Source organism: Cyprinodon tularosa, unplaced genomic scaffold (genome assembly GCF_016077235.1).
Source record: "Cyprinodon tularosa strain WSP-4 unplaced genomic scaffold, ASM1607723v1 ctg516, whole genome shotgun sequence".
NCBI classification, from domain to species: domain Eukaryota; kingdom Metazoa; phylum Chordata; class Actinopteri; order Cyprinodontiformes; family Cyprinodontidae; genus Cyprinodon; species Cyprinodon tularosa.
The window spans coordinates 238,651-250,698 of NW_024039248.1; the positions used below are offsets into that span (position 1 = coordinate 238,651).

At 43.3% G+C, this 12,048-nt stretch overlaps 1 protein-coding gene across 1 annotated transcript; it reads left to right on the top strand.

Moving 5' to 3' along the window:
* Positions 1 to 1,671: 1,671 nt before the first annotated feature.
* marveld2b (MARVEL domain containing 2b) lies at positions 1,672 to 10,744 on the top strand. The gene is made up of 7 exons (XM_038303678.1): positions 1,672 to 1,785; positions 2,271 to 3,491; positions 4,133 to 4,168; positions 4,243 to 4,421; positions 6,374 to 6,545; positions 6,621 to 6,671; positions 9,644 to 10,744. The coding sequence occupies exons 2-7, from the start codon at positions 2,277 to 2,279 to the stop codon at positions 9,743 to 9,745; spliced, it is 1,755 nt and encodes a 584-aa protein (XP_038159606.1). The 5' UTR covers positions 1,672 to 1,785; positions 2,271 to 2,276; the 3' UTR covers positions 9,746 to 10,744.
* Positions 10,745 to 12,048: the final 1,304 nt, after the last annotated feature.

The following is a 12,048-nucleotide window of genomic DNA, read 5'->3' on the forward strand; positions in this document are numbered from 1 at the left end:
GTTATCCAGATTATAGAGGAGAGAGTTCCATTAACATTTTGACTGGTTAAAGTTTTATATCTAAAGAAACCCAGCAGATCAAGTCATTGACTTCACTATCAGGATATGAGAAATACACTATATTGCCAAAAGTATTTGCTCACCCATCCAAATTATTGGAATCAGGTGTTCCAATCACTTCCATGGCCACAGGTGTATAAATTCAAGCACCTAGGCATGCAGACTGTTTTTACAAACATTTGTGAAAGAATGGGTCGCTCTCAGGAGCTCAGTGAATTCCAGCGTGGAACTGTGATAGGATGCCACCTGTGCAACAAATCCAGTCGTGAAATATCCTCGCTCCTAAATATTCCACAGTCAACTGTCAGCTGTATTATAAGAAAATGGAAGTGTTTGGGAACGACAGCAACTCAGCCACGAAGTGGTAGGCCACGTAAACTGACGGAGCGGGGTCAGCGGATGCTGACGCGCATAGTGCGAAGAGGTCGCCAACTTTCTGCAGAGTCAATCACTACAGACCTCCAAACTTCATGTGGCCTTCAGATTAGCTCAAGAACAGTGCGCAGAGAGCTTCATGGAATGGGTTTCCATGGTCGAGCAGCTGCATCCAAGCCATACATCACCAAGTGCAATGCAAAGCGTCGGATGCGGTGGTGTAAAGCACGCCGCCACTGGACTCTAGAGCAGTGGAGACGCGTTCTCTGGAGTGACGAATCGCGCTTCTCCATCTGGCAATCTGATGGACGGGTCTGGGTTTGGCGGTTGCCAGGAGAACGGTACTTGTCTGACTGCATTGTGCCAAGTGTAAAGTTTGGTGGAGGGGGGATTATGGTGTGGGGTTGTTTTTCAGGAGCTGGGCTTGGCCCCTTAGTTCCAGTGAAAGGAACTCTGAATGCTTCAGCATACCAAGACATTTTGGACAATTCCATGCTCCCAACTTTGTGGGAACAGTTTGGAGCTGGCCCCTTCCTCTTCCAACATGACTGTGCACCAGTGCACAAAGCAAGGTCCATAAAGACATGGATGACAGAGTCTGGTGTGGATGAACTTGACTGGCCTGCACAGAGTCCTGACCTCAACCCGATAGAACACCTTTGGGATGAATTAGAGCGGAGACTGAGAGCCAGGCCTTCTCGTCCAACATCAGTGTGCGACCTCACAAATGCGCTTCTGGAAGAATGGTCAAAAATTCCCATAAACACACTCCTAAACCTTGTGGACAGCCTTCCCAGAAGAGTTGAAGCTGTTCTAGCTGCAAAGGGTGGACCAACGTCATATTGAACCCTATGGATTAGGAACGGGATGTCACTTAAGCTCATATGTGAGTCAAGGCAGGTGAGCAAATACTTTTGGCAATATAGTGTATCTCACAAAGTTTTCTGCAATTTCTATGCTTTTTGCTCTATAAAGTTCACTTTTCTGAAAGAAATGTTTACCAGGGGTCGATTAATCTAAAATTCCTTTAGAAGAGGTATGCTCAAGCAAAATAACTTAATTAGCTAATTGATTTAATTCAGTATAGTTTTATTCAGATGATTCATCCCAAATCTATGTTACAGGAACAAGATTAGGGACAAATGCAACCAAAACAACATTGAGTAGGAAGTCTGGTATGAGAGCAGTCAGTGAACGCATCATGAGGCTGGTCTGGTCAAACTGGCCCGGCGAGTTTTACTTGGGAACAGTTTCCTCAGCGCATATTGATGCTTTTACTCCCGACCTGAGACCCAACAACAACCACTGCTGCCGCTTCACTCTGAGTAAAACACTGAGGCTTTTCTGGAGGTAAGCTACTTTTAAATGAATCTACAAACATTAGATGATTAGAGAGATTTAACTGGAGACTGAAAAAGGCAGATGACATCATCAGTCATGTAAAGTGTATTTACTTTCCTGTGAACATCCCTGTTGCAAACAGTCTAAACAACAAGTTAAGGTCATGGATTTCTGACGGAGGGTAGAAACTCAGAAACTTCCAGCTGAGGTAAAGAAATATGCTGCTCCCTTTTCAAGTTTGGGTTTCCTCATTTTCTGGAAACTTCTGGAAACTCTTAAGCTCACTGTAGTGATTCTCGCCCCAGCTGAGTAACATTATCTGCTCCTCCTTCCTGTTTTCAGCTTCAGTGTTTCAGAAGAAAAAAATAAATCATACCATTATGTCCTTCAATGCTTTTATGTTAATATTAAATGTTTTAAAAATCCAATGCTGAGGACTTTGAATGAAAGGTTGCTGTGGTTCAGTGATAAGTCATTGATCCAATGTGTTCCAGGTCTCCATGTCTGCCTCCAGGTTTGACCGCGTGAGGGAAATGCCTCTCTACGACCAGGTCCCAATGAGCCCTGTATGGAGGGACACTAACCTGCCCCCGCCACCCCCACCACTACAGGCCACCACCCCAGCACTCAGCTTAGACCCCCTCCCCCCTCCTCCCCTACCTGAGCAGCCAGCTGTGGGGCCTGACACTTTCTACGACTCCGGTGATGAGGAACCGGCAGAGGCGGACTGTGACGCCATGGACATCAAGCCGGTCCGTCGCTTTATTCCTGATTCTGTCAAAAACTTTTTCCGGGGCAACAGCGGCAAACAGGGCAGCAAGGGTTGGCCCCTTTCCTCAGCTAGTCAGTCCCCTGCCCCCTCAGCCAGTAAGGGCACTGTCTCCCAAACCACGATGGGGATCCCCTGCTCACCACCAAACTCTGCCCCTCCGTCTCCCTCACTCCCTGGCTCCTATCGGGACCCCTACGGTGGGTCTGGGGGGAGTTACACCACCCAGAAGGAGCGAGATGGACTGTTGCTGGGTGCTGAAGCTATTGATCTGGCTTCTGCCGCGCCGAGTAACCTGTCAGCCCAGACCTACATAGAACGCGTGGAGGAGTACCATCTGCGCTATGCCTACATGAAGTCTTGGGCTGGCCTGCTCAGGATCTTGGGCGCTGTACAGTTGCTACTTGGAGCCGCAGTGTTTGCATGTGTCTGTGCTTACGTTCACAAGGACAATGAATGGTTTAACATGTATGGATACTCCCAGCCGCAGGTGTATGGAGGACTTGGTGGAGCCGCTCAAGTGTATGGAGGTGGGGGCAGTACCTACACAGGCCCCAAGACGCCCTTTGTCCTGGTTGTGGCGGGGCTGGCGTGGATTGTCACTGTTATTCTCCTTGTTCTCGGAATGACTCTGTACTACAGAGCCATTCTTCTCGACTCGTCTTGGTGGCCCCTGACAGAGTGCTCCATCAACCTGGTGTTGGCTGTGCTCTACATGGCGGCAGGCATCGTTTACGTGAGGGACACCACCAGAGGAGGACTATGCAACTCGCCCGTCTTCAACAATCCAGTAAACGGGGCGTTTTGTCGCACAGAGGCGGGCCAGACAGCGGCCATAATCTTCCTGTTCCTCACAATGGTGCTCTACTTCATCAGCGCAGGAGTCTGTCTGAAGCTGTGGAGGCACGAAGCGGCCAGGATGAGGAGGGAGGCGATGGAGCAGGAGGTCTGACTCAAACAGCTCTTTCCTTCTTTGTCTTCTCACAGATCTGCATTAACAGTACAGCTATAATGTGATTTCTGAAGGCTTATCTCAGTCTCCATGTGTGGATGGGTCCAATACCGATGGGATTAGAAAGCTGCATTAAAACCATCAGGCATATCTAGATTTTTATTGGCAGATGGTCTGACAAACATCCAGCTGAAGGGAATTGGTCACATCCAGTGTAAAAATCTTCACCACAAAACAGATGAAAATGTAGAAAAACAAACTTTTTATGAGCTCAGGTCAGGATGATACTTTTAAAAAGATATAAGGTATATCTTCCATCAGGTCATAAAGATTTCAATAGAAAACACTTCATTCCAACACGTCTCCAAAGTTTCCTTGATAACACTGGTCATTTATTTTTGCATGTAGGAATTATAAGGAAGTAACCATGGCAACTGATTCTTCTCTGGATTTGTTTCTGTAATGCAGCATCAAAAAGCTTCACCAATCTTTTCTTTTTTTTTGTATATCTGTTGGATTTTAGTTTTTCTCTTTGAATAAGACCAAAGCCTCAAAAAGATGCATGTAGACAGAATGTACGTGTAAACAAGTTACTAATAACCTGCTGTTTCTTCCTTCCATATCAACAATCCTAGATGAAGACCATCGGATCTTCCCTCCCGCTGTCTGTAGTGAGTATCCAGACGTTCTGTTTGGTTCTTTTTGCTCCTGAATAGATATTTGATGCTGGATATTTCTACTGTAGCTGGATTCGGCCTCCAAAGCCTCGGCACCGACTCCTCTTCCCACCCTTCCGCCTGACATCATGAATGGGTCGAGCAACGCTGCAGCCGCTCCTCTGATGGCGGCCGAACCAGAGATTCTCCGAGGCCACATACCAGCGGGCTATATCCCCAAACCTGTCATCATAGCAGACTATGTTGCGTGAGTTCCACATTCGGGGTCATTTCTCCATTGCCTTTCTGCTTTAGTGTCTCACTTTAACACTGTGTATTCTACAACAAGCCTCTGAGATGAAAGAACCTGGATTGATTCTAAAAACTCTTTAATTTGACCTCCATGACACATTTTAAAGCTCTGATCAGAAATAAAAACAACCTGAAGGCCATTTTGAAATCAGTTATTTAATTCTAGTTTATCCACATGAAGATAAATCAAGAATTTAAAACATAAGATAATTAGTTTGGTCCAATCATACGGATTTAAATTATTCATACATATTCCAATGTGATCCAGATTAACAACACTGTGAAGGGTGGGCTTTGTTTGATGGTTAAAAGGTCTTCCATCTATAGAAACCCAGCTGATGACATTAAACCACTTTAGGACCAGCATGTGGCGACAGTGGAGAGGAAAACACTCCTTTTAACAGCAAACCTTAGTAGAACCAGGCCCCTGTGTGAGAGACCTAATGGAACCTAGGAATACTTTCTATGTTAGATAAAAGCAGGATTGGTTCCTGCAGTGGCTTCATCTATGATAGAAACAGTTGAATTTGAAATCTGAATACATCCCACATCTTAACAGACCTCAGCCTTTAAAAGCTCATTCTCTGATCTCACTAGGATCTAGCTAGTCCAGTCGCTGAATGTGGTTGATTGTTGGTTCCACAATCTCTGCATGTTCAGAAAGCGCTCCATGTCCTGTGATCTCAACAGATCCACTCCCATCAAGACAGAGGAACTTTTAAAAGTGGCTGCCTGAGGTTGTAGGACTCAGAATGCGAACAATCATCTGGTTCAGGTTCAGAAAACATGAACAGTTGTTAAAGGAATACTACACCCAAAACATGATTAGCCTTCATTTTCTACTCACCCCCATGCTGAACAACACTCTGGAGTACTTTTTTGATATCTCAAATGCATCTGGAGACCTGGGAGGCTTCTTGCTGTCTGCTGACATTCAAATAATGGAGGTCTATGGTGACCGAGACAGAAAGGTCCATAAAAGTCCACAAAAAACGTGTCAATATTCCTCCATACTGCTCTTCCAATGTATTCCAAGTGTCCTGAGTGGGTAGCATCCAGAATTTACTCGAAACGAAGTCATTTAGAATGTTTTTAGAGCATAAACAGTAGTGTATAGGATTTCCTGAAAGCGCGCACATGCACGCTCACGACGCTACGGAAGCCGGCAGACCAAACCAGCGCATTCAGCTCGGCAAAGAACTCATGCTCTTCCTCAACACTGAAGTCCTCAGACATTTTCCTTTCGTTGTTTCTTTCTTTGCACAGGTAAACAGCACATTTCTTCTTCTACGCTTGCATTATCGGCAGAGCAGACGCTGAATGCGCACTTTCATCTGGTTGGTCTGCCGGTTTCCGTAGACTCGTGAACGCGCTTTTAGGAAATCCTATACACTACTGTCTATGCTCTAAAAACATTATAAATGACTTCGTTTCGAGTAAATTATGGACGCTACCCACTCAGGACACTTGGAATACATTGGAAGAGCAGTATGGAGGAATATTGACACGTTTTTTGTGGACTTTTATGGACCTTTCTGTCTCGGGCGCCATAGACCTCCATTATTTGAATGTCAGCAGACAGCAAGAAGCCTCCCAGATCTCCAGATGCATTTGAGATATCAAAAAAGTACTCCAGAGTGTTGTTCAGCATGGGGGTGAGTAGAAAATGAAGGCTAATCATGTTTTGGGTGTACTATTCTTTAAGGGGACAAAGCAGCTAACTAAAAATCAACTTTAAAATGTTCTCCTCTGTGTTTCTTTGAAACTTTAGGATAATTTATCACTAAAGCAAACATAATAAACACCACTTTATGTTTTAGTTCAAGCCTTCTGGAAAGCTGAACAGTGGATTTATATCTTTTGGGATGCATTCTCTGGGATTTACTGGATTCATCTGCCTCTTTTCAGAAAGTATCCCAGCATCAAGTCCGATGAGGAGCGGGACCAGTACAGGGCCGTCTTCAACGACCAGTATGCTGAGTACAAGGAGCTGCATGCTGAGGTCGAGTCCATGGCCAGGAAGTTTGAGGAGATGGATGAGATGATTCAGAGCCTCCCCTCCAGGCCTGCGAGTCAAATGGTAGCGTTCCCGTTGATGAGCCAGCAGGATGTGGAGTTGATGTTTCTGTCTGCTAAAGCTTTGGTTCTGTTTCAGGAGAAAGAACGGATTAACGGCATTCTGAGGGAATATCAGAGGAAGAAAGCTGTGAGTATTATAAAATCCTCGATCTTCTCACTGTTGCGCTTAAATAAGATCAATTCTCATCCCAGGTCAAAGTTTTATTTATTGCTTAAATTCACAACAAATCTAAAGGTTCTTTAAGAAGGATCAATCCATTCAGCTGAGATCCAGTACACTCAGGTTCAGATTCAGTTCTTATTACATCCAACTCATTCAAATCCTGCTGAATTGTTTTCCTCCTAAGAAGGCAGTCAGTGTAATGGAGTTACTGGTTCTGCAGCTTTAATGGATGCCTGATCCTGATTAATTCGGACTAGTGGTTCTGCTCCTGATGCCTCTCAGCGGTGACCAGGGGGTTCCTCTGGTCCGACATCTGTTGGTCAGAGCTGAGCTCCTCAGAGCTACACGCCTCAGCCTCAAGAAGACATGGAGACGCTGGTGTCCCTTTTGCACCACGGTGGAGTTTTATCCTTCTCCACATAAAGTAATCACCCTAAATGTACGCCATGGACCCTGGAAACCACCTCCGCCACCGATCCTCCGATGTACTCAGGGGGTGGAGAGCGTCTGTCCTTCTTAAAGTCCACCACCATCTTCTCTGAAACATAATCTCTGACAGAAAAGGGGGTTTCTGAGCACATAAAGGAGGCAAAGAAGAAACTTCTGTAGGTTTAACACAGAGAAAACTTCTAGTAATTATTAAATTAAAAGGGAAGATTCCAATAATGCTAGAAAAGGGTTTCGGTAAATCATTCAGCAGCCTGAGGCGTGAGCTTTATTAAGTTTAAACTCATCTGGTAAATAATCTAGACAGGCTTCAGGAGCAAACACTGGAAGCTGGTTCCACAACTGGTTCCACAACTGGTTTCACATCTGGTTCCATCTGGTTCTGGGACTGGTTCTGGAACAGGTTCCACAGCTGGTTCTATTGTAGGTTCCACAGCTGATGCCAGAGCTGGTTCCCCATCTAATTCCATAACTGGTTCCACAACTGGTTCCACAGCTTGTTCCACGGCTGGTTTCACATCTGGTTCTGGAACTGGTTCCAAAGATGGTTCCACAGCTGGTTCTGGAACTGGTTCCACAGCTGGTGCCACAGCTGGTTCCCCATCTGATTCCATAACTGGTTCAACAGCTGGTTCCACAACTGGTTACACAGCTGGTTCTATTGCAGGTTCCACAACTGGTTTCACATCTGGTTCCATCTGGTTCTGGGACTGGTTCTGGAACAGGTTCCACAGCTGGTTCTATTGTAGGTTCCACAGCTGGTGCCAGAGCTGGTTCCCCATCTAATTCCATAACTGGTTCCACAACTGGTTCCACAGCTTGTTCCACGGCTGGTTTCACATCTGGTTCTGGAACTGGTTCCAAAGATGGTTCCACAGCTGGTTCTGGAACTGGTTCCACAGCTGGTGCCACAGCTGGTTCCCCATCTGATTCCATAACTGGTTCAACAGCTGGTTCCACAACTGGTTACACAGCTGGTTCTATTGCAGGTTCCACAACTGGTTCCACAGCTGGCTCTATTGCAGGCTCCACAACTGGTTCCACAGCTCGTTCCACAGCTGGTGCCACAAATGGTTCCACAGCTAGTTCTACTGCCGGTTCCACTGCTGGTTTAACATCTGGTTCAATATCTGGTTAACCAGCTAGTTCTACTGCTGGTTTAACATCTGGTTCAACATCTGGTTCGTTATCTGGTTAACCAGCTGGTTCCACTGCTGGTTCAACATCTGGTTCGTTATCTGGTTAACCAGCTGGTTCCACTGCTGGTTCAACATCTGGTTAACCAGCTGGTTCCACTGCTGGTTCAACATCTGGTTCGTTATCTGGTTAACCAACTGGTTCCACTGCTGGTTCAACATCTGGTTCGTTATCTGGTTAACCAGCTGGTTCCACTGCTGGTTCAACATCTGGTTAACCAGCTGGTTCCACAGTCTGAAAACAAAGCTTAAACTCCCTCTGTAATCTTAGAAGCAGAAGTAAACACGCTGACGTTTTCTATTGGGAACATGTGGAAATGTAGGCTCCTTAATATAAGATAAAGAATTGTTATTAAGATCATATTTATAGTCAAAGGAGAACTTCTAATGATCCAGATTTAATTCCAGGAAGCCAATGTTTAAGAACTAAAATGATAGAAATATGACCGTTGACAAATTATATATTATATTTTTTGAGCCTTTTGATTTAAGAGTATAAATATTGTTGTATTTCTTGAATACAGCCTGTTGATTTTAAGATCTTCATAACGGAAAAAAAAAACTATCTGACTCATATCTAGAAATATAAAAACTAATCAGTTCAGTCTTAAAGAGAGACCCAATTCTGTTCAGTTGTTGATGCTGATGTGGTCCAGGATGTTCCAGCTGATTTGATCTCAGCAAGCCCTCCTCCTGGGAGAACATGTGGTGACAGTGGAGAGGAAAACCCCCGGCAGAACCAGGCTCAGTGTGTTTGGGTCATCACATCAGTTTTTTGGAGGGGGGGCAGCTCTGATGCCCAGTGAGGCTCTTTAGACCCTCTGTTAGGGCTTTTTAAGACTTTGTTCAAACTTATAACTTATATTCTCATTTTGAAGCAGCAGATTTTTTTATCAGTTTTTCTAAGTGTGGTTTATTATCTGCACAGAAACTCCACAAGAGATCAAACTTCTTTTGTTTTTTAACCTTTTTCTTTATTAGCAACAAACTTTGTTATTTTCCCAAGTTTATGTGTTTTATTTGTTTTAATTAAATCACTTATTTGCAATTTTCTATAATAATTAACATTGTTTTGCTTTGATCTTGAACTCTTGAAAAATAACAACGTAATTATGAATCAAACTTGGTCATTTTGAAGGCCAGAAATTTGCATCTGACTCATTAAAATCCCTAAAAGACCGACCAGCGGTTTCAGGCTGACCTGTCTGATCAATGCTTACATGCTTCACCACGTTTTGTTGTTTGGTACCTGAAAAGATGCTTCTGATCCTAATCCTCTCCTTCTGTTGTCAGGACCCCACATATTTGGAGAAAAGAGAGCGTTGTGAGTACCTAAAGAGCAAGCTGTCCCACATCAAGCAGAAGATCCAGGAGTACAACAACACTGTGAACTAGAACATCCTGCTGCATACAGGGAAATAAAGCTGTCTGCAACCAGGAACTACAATCAGCAGCCTCATTCTGCTCACTGTCAGCCATCTTTATGTGAATTTATCTGACAATATTCCCATTGTGTTGTTTAAGGAACTGATAGCTTGAGAAAAAAGGGCTGCTCCGGTCCCTTCAAAGGGAACTCAGCAGAAACGTCTTTCATCCATGGAAACACAGACTCCTTTCCCTGGATCCTTGAGTCTAATTGAAATGACATTTTAGATATAAAACAGAAATAAAGGTAATGCCTTGCTCATCAAACACACAGATGGATGGGATCTCACCTTTACATCTGCTGAAAAGAGAGAAAGCTGGGGCAGATGTTAGATTAAAAAATAAAGTACTTGATGTAGAGAAAGTACGCCTGGTCAGGCTGAGATGTAGAAAAGGGACGTCCCTCAGCAGCTTTGTTATAATTAACTTTAAGAGCAGATATCATCTGAGGTACAAGCAAAATTTATAATAACATTTTATTTAACAGTGCCTTTCTGGACACTCAAGGTCACTTTACAGAAAATACAAAAAATAAATAAAAAGAAAGATGAAAAACCAAAATACAAATACATAAACAGGGGAAAAGCCTTGTTCTATTGTTCTCTGTTTATACTATGACTGTTTTTGTAGCTGTAGTACAGCCAGGCGGCTCCTCCCTAGTATTAAATGGTGTAACGTAAAAGCACAATAAGTTGAACAAGCCGGATATCAGGACTGATGCAGAATATCTTTCTACTGGTAAAATTTTGTGTTTTTGTATATTTCTTAATGCAGCGTGTACTTTTGTTGTCCTTTGATATCAAAACTGCAAGGACTTCTGTTTAATCTCCCACTGAGTTTATCAGTTCAGCCGTTGCACAGGCTGAACACTAATCACCGACAGATGACCTGCTCCTAATGTAATGTTTGTGTTGTTTAAATGTCCATATGTTGTTTTTTATTTACAAACAAAGGAATGTGTTTCTATAACCAGCGTGTGTTCTGGATTTTTCTTGGTGTCCATAAATGACAGAAAGAACAGAACAGATCAGTAATAATAAAGGCTTGTCCAAAGGTTCAGAGCAGAAATTAGATGATGTTCCCAGTAATATGTCAGCAGATGGAAACACAATTAACAAAGGTAGGATGTTTGCTAAGACCAGGTTTTGGTTTCATCACAGGCTTGCTGTAGTTTCTGTGATTAGTCTGTAGGAAGGTATTTCTGGTGTCTGGATTCCGGCTGCCTTCTTTCTCAGCTGAGCTATTTCTATGAAGCTCTTATTCCATCGTATGGGTTTCTACTGTGGTATGTTTCTGTTCTCAGTTGAAAATAAAAAGCAGCCTTAATTGATTTGCTTCCTAGATTCCAGGACTGCTCAAAATGTGATGTTTCGCTTCTCAAATCATATTCTAAGACATTTTATCCATGATGGCTGCACTTGGAGAAGGCTGGACATACAGGTTTACACTCCCTGGTCTGCCGTAATTACAACATAGCATCAACTGAAAGAAAGTTTGGAAATGTGAATTTATTTCACACACACACAAAAAAAAATACTCTTATAAAACTCTTGGATTATACTCCAGACTCTTTAATCTTCTTCAGATTTATTTTAAAGCCTGAGGCAGTGTCTGTGGGGTGGAGCCTGCGCTGACCTGATAGAGGGGGATGGATCTCTCTGCTCTGTCACTATCCTAAGATGGCTGCAGAAGTATCTACTCCTCTGCCACCAGAGCTTGAAGAACTGGTTTGGTCAGACTGGGACAATTATGGTTTTGTAGTGCTGGTTTCCATTGTTTTCTTGGCCTCCATCAGGTCAGGACTTAAGCTGGGAAGGTCCTTCAGGTCTCAGGTTACAAGAAAACATGTGTCTAGTTTTAGTATTCCCTGCCACTCTTTTTGCTTGGTCTTTAAATTTATTTAAAATCAATTAAAATATTATATGCAGAATTAGTTTCTGTGCACATTTTGGTAAGAGAACGATGGAAATTAAAAATTCTGATTTATTCAAATTGAAATATTTCTATAAGTACTGATAATAAAGTGTAAAGGTAAAAAATGAAGCAGCTCTGCTAATTGTCAGAGAGCTGAAACCAAAACATGGCTGCCAGTCCGATCCTGACTGAAACCAGCGTGAAAAATTATGCAACCGTTTTTGGCATTTACTTAAACAATTGTTTCATGTTAGCAGGGTAGTACAGAAAAGGATTAAGGAGACTGGAAAAAAAAGTTAACTGATTTTTTTTTTATTTTATTTCAGTATAGTATGGGAAAAAAGTCAGAATTCTGACGT

Coding starts and splice junctions, on each gene's coding strand:
- marveld2b (XM_038303678.1), top strand. CDS start 2,277: ATGTCTGCCTCCAGGTTTGACCGCGTGAGGGAAATGCCTCTCTACGAC. Junction 3,492..4,132: donor GGGAGGCGATGGAGCAGGAG/GTCTGACTCAAA, acceptor CAACAATCCTAG/ATGAAGACCATCGGATCTTC. Junction 4,422..6,373: donor ATCATAGCAGACTATGTTGC/GTGAGTTCCACA, acceptor GCCTCTTTTCAG/AAAGTATCCCAGCATCAAGT.